Genomic DNA, 19,246 nt, shown 5'->3' on the forward strand with positions numbered 1-19,246 from the left:
CCCGACACATTATACGGGGTCCAGCCCCTTACCATAACTAAAATTTCACAATTGCAGTGTCGTGTTACTAAAATAATAACATATTCTGACTTTCGTTAAAAGCTGAGGCTGTAAAGGGACACTCAGCACACACAAGGACAAAAAGCAGGATAACACACACAAAATTATAATGGCCATAGCGTCAGTCGCCAGAGCCTCGTTCGTCTGCAAAATGCAGTCCAGCGTATACTACGTGGAAGTGAGGTTGACTTTTGGGCGCCTACGTGGAAGGTCACCCCCTTATATCCCTATTCTGATTATGTAAACTACCTACTTTAATCCGGGCAAAATGCTGGTCTCCAATATTAATCTCATGAAATAAATAGGTATAGATGGCAGTATAATTCACATAATATTATCCAGCTGCGAATTTATACTGCAACTACATATTATTTGTTCATTGTTTCTCCATATTTGTATAATTATACACCATCATTACATTGTTTCCTCTTGTCTAACAATTTAATATCACTAATATTTTATTTGTCCCTGTTTTGAAAATGTTTGGTGAAGATTGTCACGATTCCTTCTATATATAGTGGCTCCGGAAAGTATTCGTCAGCAGAGCACAGTTAGAACATTTTCCAGTTAGAGCATTTTCCAAAAAATGAAAAGCATGAGCAAAATGTAATACCGACGCACTTCCACATTCGTTATACGAAAATCAAGATAAAAATCAAAGATATTGCCTGCTGTGTTCGAATACAATATAAATATCGAAAATCATGTCGTATTACGCACCAAACTATAGGGTGTTTCATAAAGTGCGCAGTTTTTAAATCGCTTGTCATTTTTTTTGTTTGAAGGTTGGCAACACTGTTCTTATCATTTTCGTAATCTCTGATCACTCCGATTATTACTTGAGCAATTTCTAGGCATTTGTTCAGTTTAGTTGCCATGGAGCGATTCACTATCGAGCAACGCGTCGTTATCTTGAAAACACATTACAGAAACGGGGAGTCTTATGCACAGACAATTCGTAATCTTCGCGCGATCTTCGGACTTAACTATGCCCTCACTGCAACAACAGTTAGGAGGTTGGTGAAGAAATTCGAGATATCCGGGTCAGTTGCAACCATAAATTCGCCTGGGCGAGAATGTAGTCGTCGAACGGATGAAAACATGGCAGTAGTGCAAGACAGTGTGAATGCTAGCCCCGCGAAGTCACTTCGCCGTCGTTCACAACAGTTGGGGATATCGGTATCCTCAATGCAACGAATACTGAAAGAAGACCTTCATATGCACCCTTACAAGGTTCAGTTGACGCAAGAGATCAAAGTAACCGATCATGCGAAACGAAGAAATATGCCATATGGACATATGCCAGACATCATTTTTCACTTTTAAATCGCATAGGGGCATAGCTGGACACTTTTCACTTTTCAATTATTAAATCGTAGTGAATGTGTAAAATAATAAAAATAAAAATGTCAACTTTCATGCAATTTTGGCTGAGTTATTGCATTTTCAAAAACTGCGCACTTTATGAAACACCCTTTAGTATTCGTCTGCTACATAATTGCATGAAGCCACGTCACCTAGGTACTCGCTTTTGAGACGCAAGGTGAATCTCTTTTAGTGGAAGTACGAGCTTTCTTCCGTGGCAACAGGGCCTGTGTGGAGAAATGTAGCGCAAATCGGAGGAAACTACCGAAGAGGAAAGGCGTATTGTGGTGAGTTTGTTTCGTAGTGGTAAATCTTTCACAGACGTAAGCAAAATACTCAGTAGGCCCATCACCGACACACGAACATACAAAAATGCCCCAAGAAATGGCCGACCTCCAAAGCTAACACAGAAAGAAAAACATGTGCTAGTGTGGAAAGTTGTGAAAAATCCGAAAGTGTGTGCCCCAAAGCTGGCTATTGAGGTTCCAAATGAAGCTGGAAAAACGATCTCAGCAGAAACAGTAAGAAGTGTTCGGGGAAGAACTCCCCGTAGAAAACCGTACATCAGCAAACGCAGCAGGCAAAAAAGGACTGACTACGCCAAAGCACACAAAAATGACACCTATGACTACTGGAAGAAAGTCATATTCACAGATGAGAGTAAATTTAATCTTTTCAAGTCAGATGGACGGGTCATTGCGTGGCGGAAGAAGACCACAGAACTGGCTGAGAAAAATCGTAAACCGACTGTGAAACATGGTGGAGATTTGATACTTGTATGGGCGTGTATGAGTGCCATTGGTGTTGGGGATCTGTGCTTTGTGGAGGGCATCGTGGATCATAAAGCGTACATCAACATCGCAAACGTGTACAGGATTTGGGTCTATCCGATGGATACATCTTCACCCAAGATAATGACCCTAAGCATACGGCTCACAACACCAAGTTGTGGTTACTCTGCAATACACCACATTGGATGGAAACACTTCCACAATCTCCAGATGTTATTCCCATAGAGCATGTGTGGTATATGCTGGAGGAAAACATATGCAAACGCAACATTCCTAATACAAATGATCTGAAGAGAGCTCTAATGACAGAATGGCGAAATATTTCAAAGGAAATGACATGTAATTTGGTTCGATCAATGCCACGAAGAATGGAAGCTATCCTAATGGTCATAACCAAATAATTTCTTATTTTGCTCCTCATTAGATGGTCTAAAAATGTTATGTTTGATTTCTCGCTAGTGTCAGTGGTTTTGCAGAAATTTCCAATATCATCTTTTAAAACGGTAATTTTCTTGTTCTTTATAGGCTTCAAATTGTATCCTAAACAATTTTCTGTATCTTGATAATTTCCCCTCCTCTCATCTACAATATTTTCCAATCTTCTCCTCTCCTCTCCTCTTCTATTTTCTACTCTACTCTACTTTCTACTCCTCTTCTATTCTCTACTCTACTATACTCTCTACTATACTCTCTACTCCTCTCCTATTTTCTACTCTACTCTCCACTCCTCTCCTATTTTCTACTCTACTCTCCACTCCCCTCCTATTTTCTACTGTACTCTACTCTCCACTACTCTCCTATTTTGTACTCTACTCGCCACTCCTCTCCTATTTTCTATTCTACTCTACTCTCTACTCCCCTCCTATTTTCTACTGTACTCTACTCTCCACTCCTCTCCTATTTTCTACTCTACTCTACTTTCTACTCCTCTTCTATTCTCTACTCTACTATACTCTCTACTCCTCTCCTATTTTCTACTCTACTCTCCACTCCTCTCCTATTTTCTACTCTCTACTCCCCTCCTATTTTCTACTGTACTCTACTCTCAACTACTCTCCTATTTTGTACTCTACTCTTCTCTTCACTCCTCTCCTATTTTCTACTCTACTCTTATCTCCTATTTTCTACTGTACTCTACTCTCAACTACTCTCCTATTTTGTACTCTACTCTCCTCTTCACTCCTCTCCTATTTTCTACTCTACTCTACTCTTACCTCCTATTTTCTACTCTACTCTACTCTTATCTCCTATTTTCAAGGACCTCCCCGATGGTTCAGTGGTAGCGTCGTTGCCCTGTAAACGAGGTGTCCCGGGTTCGATACACAGTGGAGGCACATAGTGGTTCCGATCCCATTTTAAACTGTAGGTCCAGTCCCGATTAGCCTTACTGTGCATAAAGTGGATATAAAACATAAAATTAATCCTATTTTCTACTCTACTATACTCTTCACTCCTCTCCTCAACACTATTTTCCACTGTTCTGCTGTCCTCTCTTTTCCACTTCTTCTCTTCTCTGCTCCTCTCCACTCCACTCTCTTGCACTCCTTCCTCCATCACTCATTTACACTTCTCTCCTCTTCTCTTCGCTCCCAGATTCCTTCTAGGGAAGAACCAAGATCTGCTCACGTAAGAAGGGAGGCTTGATTTATTTTGGACTGAACTAGGAACGTGAATGCAGAACACGTCGAAGAGACTCTTTCCAATTTGTTTAGCTTGGAGTTACATATACAAAACACGTTTCTTAATTTGTTGTGGATTTGTCGTAGCTTCAAGTTATTCGTAGATTTCCTGAGACATGAAGAACACTTTCACCACGGAATTATCAAGGAAGGCTGTGGAACTCCGACATACGATGCAGTTCAACATTCGTGCCGTGCAGCAAAATTCGTGTTAGGGCAAATTCGTGAAGCTTTTTCTCACATTGGCAATTTTTCTTTTGTTTTGACGTTTCTTTTACCACCCACACACGCTATGTATCTATCTATGCATATGTGTGCCGGCATCCGTGGCGGAGTGGTTAGAACAGAGCGCTACGAAGTCAGGTCGTCCGAGTTCGAATCCCGGCCTGGTCATGAGTGTTCTTCAGTGGCGGCGATTAGGCGGGACGTTGGGACAGTTGCCCTAAACAAGGGAAAGTAAACTGTCGTGTCCTTGCCCCCCCCCCCCAGTTTTGGATTGGATTGGATTGATTTGGTGTTTTAAGTCCACTTTATGCACAGTAAGGCTAATTGGGACTGGGCCTACAGTTTAAAGTGGGATCCGAACCACTATGTGCCTCCACCGGGTATCGAACCCGGGACCCCTTGATTACAAGGCAACGACGCACCTATGCGCCATCGGGAAGGCCCCCCAGTTTTGGAACCCAATCGCCGCCACTGGTGTTCTTTGTGAATGGGCCAATCAATTTCATCATACCATCACACATCCTCATCTTCTCGACCAAATGTGACAGAAAAGCGAAGTAATATAAGCCAAATTAAACCAAATCAAGTCTATCTTCATATAATATGACTAATTGTGTTTGTGTGTGGTCAAACACACACATGCATAAACAATAAATTTGTATTTTTTGGGAATATATGAATTCCAGTTTTGCGTAGCCGTGGGTGTATTTAGGTGCGTGTTTATTTATGCTATTTATTTATTTATACTAGTATTATATTGCTGAAAAACAGCTGGCTGGCCTTAGTACAGCAGTACGTATACATGTAAATATATAAAAGTCATAACTTTATAATACAACATTGAATGATAAAGATTTGACTGTACAAAAGAAATACTAAATACTAGCATTTGGCACACATTTATTTACATTTAAAATATTAGTAGAACTGCTTTTATTTACTAGATGTCCGTCTAATTTAAGGCCATCGTGCACCGTAGCAACAACACTAAACTTATTATTACCACTTGGGATAATATCAACAGATGAAAATGTTTGTTTACATGCACTGGTCTGAGCATTACCAGATGGCGGACAGAACTTGGTTCTGTTGCCATTTTCATTGTAGCTTACTTTAGATGGTTTGTTGAGAGTCGATGCATATGAACTATGATTAAATACAGTCGATACTTGATCATGCAGGCTAATATTGGAGCTTTTGAGAACAACAACTTCTGCTCGAAGAGATTTCACTTCCTCGATTAGCCTATCGTGTGATGAAACGAGTTCACTCAAAACTGAAGCAAAACTAATGCAATTATCGCACTCATTAACTTGAGAATTATCTTCACAAAAACTTACTTCACTATCAGCTGAATAATCCAATTTATCAGCACCTTTGCGACCAACACTAGCAAGAGAGCTGGGTGTAGGAGTGACGGGTGTCTTACAGTGGCGTAGCGTTAAAGTACGCCCGGCGTTCTCAGATTTAGAATTTCAAAAATGCGTAAATGCTGTGAATATAAAGTAAAACGTGACTAATTTCATTTGTGTTTGACCTTCATGGCATTATAATAGCTATTTTTCGCGATCCGCTTGCAACGCTCCACTAACAACACTCGTTCTAGCATATTTTTTCAATGCCTTTCCTGGCCGGACGCCTTTCTGGAGGGAAAGCTTCGATCTCTACAGCACGCGCGTAAATGCTCTCTCGTACGCCAGCGTACGGAGCAGAGGTCTACCGTGATTGGTTCATGTGACCCTTCCTGCCTTCTGAAGCAGACGACAGCGGCAGAATTCCTACCCGGTTCTTCGCGCTCATGCAACTCGTGCTATGTGATGCTACAATACTCAATATTGACTGACGTAACTTCACCAATCTCAAATATACCGCTTCTTAATGGCCACTGCATTGTATAATTTATCGCACGAACAGCGATGTGCATTAGAAACTAAAAGATCAACACATTTTTTGCCAAATAAGTTGGTGAAGTCCTCGTGGTAGAAATTCAGCCTGTGGCTGCTCTACCACTTAACCGGCAAAACTATTATTTTTCTTATTGTTATTATTTTTTCGTTATTTTCTAACTGCTTAATATTGTGTCAATGGAAATGTTTAGCATTCATTTGAAAACTCTTAACATCGAATGGTCTCTGGACAAAATTATTCAAAAACGTTTATCAGCATTCTCAAGATGTAATAAACAGTGGTCTGAATTACTAATCGGCACTGTTACGTCAGTAGAGTGTACAATATTTGGATCATCGACCCACCTCCGTGTGAGAGTGCTTTGCACAGTGCGCCAAAACGACAGAGGTCCCTGGTTCGAATGCTTGCGTGAGCACGTGTTCTTTGTCAGTGTCCCTTCATCAATATCATCACTCATATTCATATTCGCGATTAACCAAAAGTGGTAGAAAAGCGAAGTAAAATAAACCAAATCAGTCAGTAGTTGGATCATCCACAACAATGACATCTACTGTTGTGCAGAGGCGCTTGTGATTCAGGTAGGTTTTTAATGACTTGCGTCATGCAGAAAGGTATAAAAAAATGTATAAAACACCAGAGTTCAAAACATTTGTTGCATAGTGAGGCATCTAATTTTCTAGCTAAAACATGCATGGATGATGTTTTATTGAAAACCCAGCTGACTTTAGGCAAATAAACAATACCTGTGGCGACTAATACTATAAGTAAATTATTAAGCAAGAAAGGGCAGACCCTTCCTTCAGACTTGGCGTTCCCACCCGAAATGTCCATGCTACGCCACTGGTGTCTTATCATCTCTAGCCTTGAGACATAAATCACATTTAAACAAACTTTTGCCATCAGCCATAAAACATTCATATTCCGTTTTACCCAAATTCAAACATGATTTCACATGGAACGTAATGTTGCACAGAGAACAGGCCAGATTCATTTGCTTACCAAATATCGGCTTTTTACATTTTCCACACGAAGTTCGTGAAGAACCACCAGTCGCCATCTTGATCATCATTATGCGTATGTTTACTGTGTAGATTAACCTCTACAAGGAATTCATAATGATATAATCTACATATGCACAAAATGTTACTGAGGAACTCTCTCCTGGTGTCAAAAACTGCATTTGATGTTAATGGTAAGTATAATTACAGTATTAAGCTTAGCTTATTATTGAATTATACACAGAGTCTTGTTATGGTAAGTACTTCTAGTACAAGAAATGTTATTGCACTGCCAACTCGTATATCAAGAAGTTAGCAGATCAAGCTTATAAACCGAAGCAAGGTGAATGTCGGTGATGAAAGCGAAGTGTGTGTTAGCTTTCTAGCACAACCTTTCAGGAAGAAATTAGTACCTGGCCTGGCTTAGTTTCAATCGGACAGGAAACACCAGGTGGCTGACCAACGAGGGCATTCACATAACAGACATTCTAACTATGTTCTTGTTGTGCGTCAGAATCTAAGATTGACATTATCTGCTTCTTAATTCCACTTCTATGTAACGATAGGCTGAGCGAGATTGGACTTTAGTGTTTTAGAGTAAAGAGTTACTTGCTGTGTTTCGAAGTAACGAGTTACTAGTAACGCAAACACAAGTAACATTTTCTGTACATCTTTAAACGAATAATGAAATCAATAATTGAACTAAGTTCAACAGCAATAAACGCACAAATGTTTTACGTTTATTCTTTTCAAGTACAAGGGTCTACCTTGAATATTAATATTTAAATGTGTGACGTTTATTATAAAAATTAATGGTCAGATGTAACAAAAGGACAATCAACTTCCATTTGACACATGCAACAAGTATGCAGACAATCTAGAATGAAGTAAATGCAATAGTAACTTATTTTTTTCAGATAACGGGTAAGAAGTTATAGTCCACCTGCGTTAGTCGAGAACATCGACGCAAGTGCGCATGAGCTGACTGGAGGAGTCAGTAGTTAAGGTATAGTTTCATGGACAAATCAGTGTTGCTAACCTAACCTAACGTTTTGAAAAATAAGCGAACAGTGTTGCCAACCTACTATAAAACGCTGATGTTGGAAAATCAGTATCACTTAGTCAGCAGAAATCTGATACAACCACCGGTGTAATTGAACTTGACGACATCCGGTGATAAGCGGAAGTATCAATGGAATATTTTGACTTACCTGTTGACCTTGACGACATCCGGTAATGACCGGAAGTATCAATGGAAAATTTTGAACAAATAGCATTTGTATAAAAACAATATGGCGGCCGCGTTTTGTGTGCGGCGGCGCGGATGATTTTATTATCCGCGAAATATTTAATGTTTTAAATATAAATTGGGTAAAGCTAAACTTTAAGGTGTTTTCCGCCCGCGATATATATAATAGTTTAAATATAAAATGGTTAAAGCTGATGTTTCAATCAAGTGGTTCATGGTTCGATTCCAAATATTGGCAAAATTAGATATTCAATTCTATTTGTTTAAAAGCCCCGATTAGCTTTTGTGCACAAAGAGGAAATGAACTAAATTGGAAATAGGTTGTAAAACTTAATGCTGTAATCAAGACGTTCTATTTCCAATGTTGCCAAATTGCCAAATAATGATTTTCTATTTAAATCAAAAAGAAGTGTGTTATCAGTCCCGATTAGTATTTATGCACGTGTTGCTGCCTTGTAATGAGAGGTCTCGGGTTCGATTCCCTATGCAATCAATTGGACTAATTTTTATAGTTCCAATTGTAGGTGTAGTTCGAGTCCCGATGAGTCCCATTTTTGTATAAATTGTATTGTAATGAGCAAAAATAGTTTAGTGGTTAACGCTGATGATTGAAAATTAAGAGGTCTCGGGTTCGATTCCCCTTTAAGACAAATTGCACAATGCTTCCGATTACAATGTAAAGTGTACATTCGGCCCCGATTACGCCTATCTGAACATAAAATGGAGTTGAAACAAAATCAGGTAGCGGCTGGAATATGTAGAATGTTATTGTAGCACAAAAGATGCACTTTTTGGTGTAATATTTATCGGTATATGAAATGTAATTAACTGCTCTTCTCTCACCAGAAAAAATGCCAAACTCACCTTTCCTGCTTTGCCATCATGTTTAGTTTTTACACGTAACATGCATTACGTTAAAACTTCAGACAGCGATTAAAATACTTGCAACCAATAAGCCTTCTCAGATACAATGAAAGTTGATTGAAGATATAAGTCAACTCAGAAATTATGCTAATTACTGTGCAAACTTTTTATCTTCAGTTTTTTTTACCTTGTAAATGTTATTGAGAGAATAATGAAAGGCTTTATAACTATAAATTAGCATCGTGAAACTATTTATGTTTTTGTAGTGGAACTACATGTGTTCATAAATGGCACTTAGAAAGTTTCTTGAAGGCACATTTAATTCCTTTATTTTTTCTGAGGCGAATGCTGAACTTTTAAGTACATTTAATGCAATTTTAGGCGTAATTATTAACGTATATATGTCACATATCTGATACGGAAATGGAACTTATTCCAAGTAAATAAAAGCCGTATCGAAACAAGATTCGCTTCTCTCCTTAAACTAAAACTTGTGGAAAATATTTGCGAATTTTGATACACGTGCATTTGCAAATATTTTATCGCATATGAAGACTGTTGGCTCAACATTAGAATGGACTTCTGCACTCTTACGAAAATATAATATTTTCGATCAATTGGTGAAAAACTTGGTGCTCATACCCAATTGCAGTAATAACAAGGAATTTGCTATGGAACGAAGCGGGATAGATATATAACATAATATATATAATGACCTGGCCTTTCCCTCGATGATTGGAACTTTCATCGGCTTGAAAGTACTTCATCTTTCATTTTAAGAGTAGTTGTAATATTGTTTAATAACAGTGATATGGAGGACCTTCCCTATGGCGTAGTTGTAACGTCCTTGCCTTGTAATCAAGAGGTTCCGGGTTCGATACCAGTTTGAGTGGTTTCTATCCAACGTTAAACTGTAGGTCCAGTCCCGATTAGCCTATCTTTGCATAAGGTGGACTCAAAGCAACAGTTCAAACGGTGATATGGTACTTTTACACTAAATATATAAATGCAAATATTAGGGGGTCTACTGCCCCTTGCCCTCCTCGCGTGTGCGCACGCCTAAAACTGAATGACGTAACACAACTTAAAAACTGACGTTGATAAATACTACGTGCATAGGAAAGGTTACATGAGAAATGTTACAGCTTATATCATTGTAAAGTAGTGTGCAGAATGTTTTTTCTTCTGTGATTGTGCAAGAAGTCAAATGTTACGGGTAACTTTCGAAGTTTTTTCCTCCCCTATAATATAACCAAAACGTGAGAGGCCACAAAAAAACCTTAGGATGTTATTAATGTCTTTTGATATCCTTGGCCTTTTTATTGTTCGTAAGGATTGGAAAGCCTCGAAAATGTTCAGTGTAATTGAACAACGAAACGCAAGGAACATGGCCGAATCCTGCCATTGTTCTGATGTCGATTTCTGCAGTGTGTGGGAGTCAATATGCGCCGTACTCTTTGGGTGATATACAGCGTTATCGCCAGAGGAATTTTGTTAAAGAGGGTTCAAGGACGATCGAACTAAGACTCTTATATATCTATCTTACTTAGTATCGCTAATTCCGTTCCTTCCTCTCTCCTTTTTTCTCACCCTTGTTTTCTCTCTTTTCTTCTTTCTATCTCTTTCCTCCTCTCATTTCTTCTTTATCGCTCTTATATTTCTCTCTCTTTTCCTGTCTTTCCATCTTTCTTGGTCTTCCTTTTTCTCTTTCCTTCACCCTATCTTTTCCTCTCTTCTCTGTCTCTTCCTTTCCTTCTTCCTTCTTCATTTTCTGCTTCTTTTCCCTTATTTCTTGCTTTATCTTTCTCCCTTTCCTTCTTTCTTGATCTCTCTTTCTTTCCTTGTCCCAATATTTCCCTCTCTTCTCTGTCTCTTCCTTTCCTTCTTCTTTCTCTGCTTCTTTTTCCTCATTTCTTGCTTTTTCTTTCTCTCTTTCCTTCTTTCTTGCTCTCCCTTTCTTTCCTTGTCCCAATCTTTCCCTCTCTTCTCTGTCTCTTCCTTTCCTTCTTCTTTCTCTGCTTCTTTTCCCTCATTTCTTGCTTTTTCTTTCTCTCTTTCCTTCTTTCTTGATCTCCCTTTCTTTCCTTGTCCCAATCTTTCCCTCTCTTCTCTGTCTCTTCGTTTCCTTCTTCTTTCTCTGCTTCATTTCCCTTATTTCTTGCATTTTCCTTCTCTCTTTTATTTTTTATATTTCTTCATTCTTTCCTTTTATCACGCTCTAATCTTTCTTTCTTCTCTTCTCCCCTTATTTCTCTCTCCTACCTTTATCTTTTTCTTGCTATTTATTTTTCTTTATCTGTCCTTGTTCCTGTCTTACCCCACTTCTTCCTTTCTTACCTCATTGCTCTCTTCTTCTTCTGTACTCTTACACCCTTTCTTCACCATTTCCTTCTTCTTCTTCCTACCTCTTTATTTCATTCTCTCTCGCTATCCCTTTCTTTCTCTGCCTTCCTGTGTGTTTCTCTGTTTATTTCTATCCTTCTTTTCTTTCTCTGTCGTGTGGGATTCTTGCTTGGATATAAATGATTCTGAAATTTTCCCATGTAGGCTATTTAAGTGGGATAGAGTGTAGTATTTAGCGGGGGCCAGAGCACATCTTTGCCTGTCTAGTGGTGACGCCTCTACTGATTACAACATCTCTAGCTAAGGTTAAAGCAGTCAGTGGGGCACCGGAAAAATATAAATGGGGGGCGTCCGCCCCTATTTCCCTCTCCTGGTGTCATCACTGGAAACATTAATTCGGTCCTCCTCTCGTATCATTATAATAAACACTAAATATTATAATGAGAAAAAATAGAACTATAAGCTCACTTTACGCTAAGATGGGCTAATCAGAACTGGACCTACAGTTTAGTAGAATCCGAACCTTTGTGCAATGTGACTGAACCGGGATCGAACACGGGACTCGTCGATTACAACGCGACAGTATTACCTTTTCGGAGTGGCTAATGCATGATTGATAGGTTTAGCTTATTTTACATCGCTTTTCTGCTATTTTTGGCTAATCGTGACGATCAATCAAAAACACATACGGACGACACAACACAAGCTTCAATGCAGGTCAAGTCGCCAGAGCCTCGTTATTCTGTAGGAATGAAGTCCAAGTTTGAAGAGAGTTTGGCACTTGTACACCCCGGTTGTATTAAAATACCAGTGATTCTAGATGTTTTCAATTATCCATCTAATGAGTTTATTCATTCAACCTCATCGTCGTGAATAACGTAAGTAGAAAAACAACATAAAACAAAGTAACAGCAAGATTGTGTCGTGCACTGCATGAAGAAAAAGCCTTTGCCTTGAAACCACCAATTTTTACCCAGGTTTATCCTTTCAAGAGCAAAACAGCTTTCGAAATCACAAGCTGATTCAAATTGCACAGACCAGCGTAACCACTTCCTCAAAATAATCAGAGATGGCACTGCGATCGCTTATGTTCCAGTTAACGTTGTGTTGATGTATTTGCTGCCGGAGTTAAGTAGGTGCGTCGCGTGTAGTGTTGAATCGGGTGTTTTGTCGTGTTTCCGTGTGTCTTCAATCAAATTAAGTAACTTTCCGCTTTTTAGTGTTTTGTTGTGATCGTTCAGGTAATGATTAATGACGGTGTTTTACAAGGAATAAGACAGAACGATAAGCAGAGAATAGAATTAGCTTGGTTGTACTTAGGTCCTATTCGTATCTCTTGAGACCAATCGTGACGAAGTGAATGTACATGACACTTAATGATCAAAAAACAAACAACTATGCCAAACCTGTGATTCGAACCCGGGATTACTTGTTTCACAGCGATTATAATAACCACTGTTATCTGAATGGTGATTGTGATTTTTTTTCTATATCCCACACTATTATTCGTACTTTGTCGTTTTATTGCATATTTCAATTTTAAGTGAATGTTATTTTAAAACGGAGTGTACTGCGTTTTTTCCCGTAAGGGTGAAAATAATAGTTTTGTTTATTAAGCATGATTTATAATTTCTCATTATGTTAGGGGGGGGGGATTGTAAACGACCGTACATTTCTCGAAAATTTCAACTCATTTTTATTTAATCGACAATTATAACGTATTATAGAATTTATTTCAAAATTCTCAAACAACAATTAATCGAGGCTTTTAGAAAAAGCCTTTCTATAAAAAGCATATATCTATGTGGATGGTGCCACAAACCATGCAAGCTATTTTAAACATGTAGTTTTTTTAAATAAAAAATCAACAAAAATGATTTTTTTTAAATAAAAATCATATTTTTCCACCCTGGTGACTGGCCAGCGTTCGTTCAGTTTTTTTAAAATAAACATTGTTGTATACAAACACACACATTTAAAAAGCAGGCTCAGACATCCTAGCACTATGAAACTTACCACTATTAATATATAAATACTATCAGCATTGACGACATGACCTGTTAAATGCAATGTTTTCACTTTCTGGCTGGCGCACAAAGGTTGCCAGCATCCTTTACAGTATTTCGTATTCAACTTTTAACCGTATTTTATCTGGGCATAAAATTGTACATCAGGCAAATTTTGATGCTGTTTCATATGTATAAAATTATACTGATTTCATTTTAAGGTGACTCATTGGCTATTGAAATCGGGTTGAGGGGGAGGGTGGGTTGCTGGACTTATATATTTCTACAAGAAATCACTTATGTTTATGTTAAAATGACGAACTTAATGCTGAAATCGACCGAAATAATTCAAATCATGGAGTTTGCGCTTTCGTCTAATCATTTATCGTCGTGGTAAGCCTGAATACGTATAAAAGTGACCTTAAAAGACAAAAATATGACGCAAATCAAACTACCCCCTCAAGGTACAATATATCTTGACAAGCTAATATCTTCGCTGGGTCTTGTTCGTTCCTCTGATTCAATGACACTGTAGCCGGCTTTTGTAGCGGAGTGGCACATCACGCTACGATGCCAGGGGTCGCCAGTTCGAAGGGCATTAGCATGGGTGTTCTGTGTGAGTGTCCTTCATCAATTTCATAATATCATCACTCATCCTTCGCCAAAATTGGCAGAAAAGCAAAGTAAGATAAACCAACCAATTAATCAACTAAACTTAAAAAAAAAGTATTTAACGACTGTAAAACCAATTACCACTATTACATAGTTACTCCAATTAATGCAATTTTAATGACTCAGTTTTTAAATTATAGTCTATATACACTATCTACCAAAAAGTAATTGGGCACCTATGATGGTGGTTAATTTAGTATCTAATTTGAATCATTTAGTATCATTTAGTGGGACCACTGGTGGTTGTTCGTGGCACAATGAACTCACAGGCATACTGTACAATACTAACTGTTAGACAATGAAATGCTCCCAACCTTGTGGCGTTTTTACGGAATGGACCCCTGTTACTTCCAGGATGACAATGTTAGGTGGCATGTTTCGGAGGCTACTATGCAGTGGTATGCCGACAACAATGTTCACCGATTGGTCTGGCTTGCACAGAGTCCTCATCTCAATCCCATAGAACACCTTTGGGAGGCATTGGACCGGCGGGTAAGGTCTCAGGAGATGAGGCCAAATTCCACTGTCCAACTGAGTGAGATCTTGCAAGAGGAATGGCGACACATTCCAATGGACGTCCTCCACAAACTAGTCGAGAGCATGCCTGACAGAGTGGCTGCTGTTATAGCAGCAAGAGGTGTCTCCACGAGGTTCTAACAGGGTTCGCACCACCAGACAACCATTTTGTACACGTGCCCAATTACTTTTTGGTAGATAGTGTATTTATGGTACACAAAACTGCAATTTATAATCATTATATTTAGCCTGTCTTTATGCAAGATTAAATATTCGGATTTAATTTTAAAAAACGTCTTCCTCCCGTTTATGTAAATTAACAGTCCTGTTAAATTTTAAGGGTAGGATATTCCAAATATTACCGTAACATCTAACATTGCATTTGTGCTTGTGTATGAGGAAAATACTGTCTAGATTGACGAAAAAGCATAGAGAATTTCGAAAGTTATATGCACAATATCCCTTCTTCAGAAACAGAAGACTGAGACATTGCTGTCAATATCCGCATCTATCCAACTACTGTACAATTTTTAACGTATAATGGTTATTACGTTGTTAATCTAGGTTTGTATAAATATATGTATAATGGGTTCCGTGGACTGTGCGTAAATGGAACATGTGTACAAGCAAAATTCATGGACTTTCAGTACAGAGGACATTGAAGAGAGGTGGGAGTATGGTTCAAGTCCTTATTCGAAAGCCACTTCACTTAAACACATCCGCGTGGAGCCCTCCCCTCAAACCTTTCGCACCAATAGCGTCCGTTTTAGGAAGTGATAGTACTTGTCAAGTCCACGTGGAGTAAATGAGACGTTGCCAATTCAGTTCCTTTAGAGATTTAATAACATGAGGTTGCAATTATCTGTGCTATTTTGTGTTATTGTGGTATCCTTTTTTATGTACAATGTGGAGACCTTGGGAGTGTAACGTCGTCCCACTTCGTGTTGGATGTCTAAACACTGCAGGTAAATATGGCAACAGCGCTTCTGACAAGAAGCAGGAGCTGGCTCGAAACCAGGTCGACTTCCTCTGGAGCTATGACAAAGATACCGACCTGGCGTTCCAATCAGGACTTCAACTTTAACACCTGGACGTTCAAAGTGGCAGGTGTCGTGGAATTTGCGTACACAGCAAATACGAATTGAAGGCAGGGCAGAAGTTGGCGAAGATCGTGTACTCACAGATCTGTGCCCTTGAGGTGCAGTGTGCAGCTCACACCGTTCAAGCCAGTTGCTTAAGCCCTGGGTTAGATAGTGGAATCCAAATGTATATTAACAAAATGCATTGGAAACCGATGGAATTCATAATAGAGACCAGAGTTCGATGAATTCTTGGAAAAGCATTTCCATTTTCCCTCCACCCTTTCCTTGTTTAGTTATCTACCTTCATCACATGTTTCACATTGATTTCATTTCTGTTATTCATCGTCGCTTTTCTGACACTTTTGATGATGAAATTGATGGACACTCACAAAGAATACCCATGGACATGCAGGCCGGGATTCGAACCCGGGTCCTCTAGCGCCATAAAACAGTGTCCGCCAAGGAGCACTTTTATCTCGCAACAATCAATGCTAGCCTCCCCGATGTAGTCATAGCGTCGTTGCCTTGCAATCAAGAGGTTCCAAGTTCGACACTCCTTGGAAATGATTCCGATACTACTTTAGACTGTAGGTCCAGTCCCGATTACCTTATCTGTGCAGAAAGTGGAATTGAAACTCAACAACCATTGCTATTGTTCTCCGAATATCGTGCGATATAAGTACTTGGAAATGAACTTTCGTTTGTTGGACTTAAAATTTCACCCAGATTAAGAAGTGAAAACCGGAAGTTTCTACATGTTATCGCTCTTGAGCTAAAGAATGCGACAATGCAGCCACCTTGAACATTGATAGATGTTTACTATGAGCAGGAGGCATTAGATCCAGGGATGTCCCCAAAACATAATATTGCTAGCGGTATTTGATTTTGGTTTGGTGTTTTAAGTCCACTTTATGCACAGTAAGGCTAATCGGGACTGGGCCTACAGTTTAAAGTGGGATCCGAACCACTGTGCCTCCACCAGGTTTCGAACCAAGGATCCCTTGATTGCAATGCAACGACGCTACCACTGCGCCATCGGGGAGGCCCTACTAGTGCTATTTGACAAGGGTCATATATACAAACAGACTTTTGTAATTTTTATTAGGTTACATCAAAACTCTCTCGGCCTGTGTATAGGACCGGTTGCAACCCACCATCGTGAGGAAATTGGGGAGCTACGAGTGAGTAGCGTAATCCGGTCTCGGAAATCCGGCTAACATTGTGAATGGCAAAATCCGCTGCAACACACTCCTTGAGGAATTCCACTTTAGAGTACCTATGCGCACAACTCGCAATACAAGGTTATTTTATACAAAAAAACTAGACTGGAAATTCAAAAAAGATCTCTCTTTTATAGACTTGCCACACAATACAATGATCTCCCCTCAAATATTGATATATTTTCCTCCGAGTTTCCCTTTCGGTCTTCTATCAGAAGAAATACTTGTAATTAATATCACATAGTGCCATCTCTTACTTATTTTTTGTTCATTTGCTATTCACTTTTATGTTGTATTGTTAATCTTAATTATTTCTTATTTATTTTTTATTATTTTTATTTTTATGCTTATTATAATTATTGCTTTCTCATTGTTGACAATTTCAGTGTAAAATGGCCACCTGTGCTGTATCTGAAATTTTCTCAATAAATAAATAAATAACGAAAAGTTTCGACGTGCTGACCCCACTTCACCCCATTACCGGTTGAAGAACTCCGCACCTCTAGGTAGGATTGTGGGAGGGGGACTGGCAGTCAGGAGATAGGCCAAGGCCATTCGAGTGCTGTCGAGCCATGGGTTAATATTATTATTATTACCGCAAAACTCGCCTAATTATGTAAGGTAAAGAATTCATGGGAAGGTTTTTATATTATAAAAGAATATAATTTTTTGCCAAGAATGCTACATTTATATTACTTCTCTACGTTCATAACTAATGCAATATGCATACTATGCAATGGGCCTCCTTGATGGCACAGTGGCTAACACTGTTGACTTGTAATTCTTCGAGTTCGATTCTCTGTTGGAGCACATTGTATAATCATTTCGATTCCACCTTTGACTGTATATTCAATTCTACATAGTCTAAGGCTTATAGGGTATCGACCTACAGTCTTAAATGGGATCCGAGCAATCGTGACTACAACGGAAATCGAACCTGAGACCCTTATATAACCACTAGATTTTCGACAATCTTCCAGAATTAGGTCAAGTCCCGATTCACCTGAGAATAAGACGAATTTAAACAAACTTTGTAGCTTGTACTAATCAATTTTCTTCGGCTTTTATCTTGAATATAAAACTTACTACACTTGAAGCTTCGGAGTTACTCTTATTTTCTGATGAACATTGCTAAACATTGCATTGAACTATTTCTAAACCATTCATTTTTATAATTCGTAATTTCACTTCAAGAAATTCGTAACTTCTAAATATATTAATGGTTTGGATTTGTTAAGAAAATTTGTACATATACATATACGCCATCTATGAGTGATAAATGATACTGCTTTTGCCTTGTCATAGTCCGCTACGAAAATAGTGCAGAACTATTGTTGTTACAAATAATGGTTCAGTACTAATAAATATTTCATATCTAATGCATTATCTCCAGGGTTCAAATCCTGGCCAGGGCATTGTTGATTTTTTTCAGTGTCCCTTCGTCAATTTCGTTACTCATCCCCAGCTCCGCGATTAGCCAAAAGTGGCAGAAAAGTGGAGAAAGATAAACCAAATCACACAAACAAATACGTTTCTTAAGCGAGAATATATATATATATATATACGATTCATATAGGCATTCCTGTAAAGTATGCTAGTTTCATATTTCTGTTCCAGGTCGAATCTTCGCGAATATCACAGGCTCCTATAATAATAATGACTTTCGTTTCTCAAATATTAATAAACGAACTAGTTTTGAAATCATAATTGGGGCCTCCCCGATTGCGTAGTCGCCTTGTAATTAAGGGGCCTCGGGTTCGATACTCGGTGGAGGCACATTGCACGGTGGTTCGGATCCAACTTTAAACTGTAGACCCAGTCCCGACTAGCTCACTTTAAAACATACAAAAAACAACTTATACTGAACATCCCAATAAGCAGCACTTAATCTTGAAACTAGTTACCTAGTAACGTAATCCACATCCTGAAAGACACTCCTCAACACAAACACTCCGAACAAGACAAGAAGACTGGAAAGGGAGTGAACCTTTCTCAAACCTTTTATAGAACGCCGCAAGTGAAGAACGTAATCCTCTTTCGAAGGTGTCTAGTTGCGGAAACGGCCGCTCGAAACCCAAAGGGCGTTGCGATCGCTCGTTGATATCTTTTCGCCGAATCTCCCCCCTCGTTATAGCTTTGGGTTTTCGCATAGCGCACACAATGTCTTGTAATCCGCCACGGCATCATCGGGAGTAATAACTCTTGGGAAATGTTGGCGTAGAATTCTTCTGGTTGCGTGTCGCCAGTGTGAACTTTCGCTGCTGTGAC

The 19,246-nt window shown here is 39.0% G+C and overlaps 1 protein-coding gene across 1 annotated transcript in view; it reads right to left on the minus strand.

The window, feature by feature from the left end:
- LOC145989366 (uncharacterized) overlaps nucleotides 1–18,970 on the minus strand; it is a 32,090-nt gene extending 13,120 nt beyond the window's left edge. Inside the window, exon 1 of the mRNA XM_083124706.1 lies at nucleotides 18,883–18,970. Coding sequence (XP_082980832.1) covers nucleotides 18,883–18,901 — 19 coding nt within the window. The 5' untranslated portion in view covers nucleotides 18,902–18,970. The remainder of the gene's footprint in view (nucleotides 1–18,882) is intronic.
- Between the last annotated feature and the right edge of the window lie 276 nt (nucleotides 18,971–19,246).

This window comes from Lepisma saccharinum, chromosome 6 (assembly GCF_977018435.1).
Source record: "Lepisma saccharinum chromosome 6, izLepSacc3.1, whole genome shotgun sequence".
In the NCBI taxonomy this organism is placed as follows: domain Eukaryota; kingdom Metazoa; phylum Arthropoda; class Insecta; order Zygentoma; family Lepismatidae; genus Lepisma; species Lepisma saccharinum.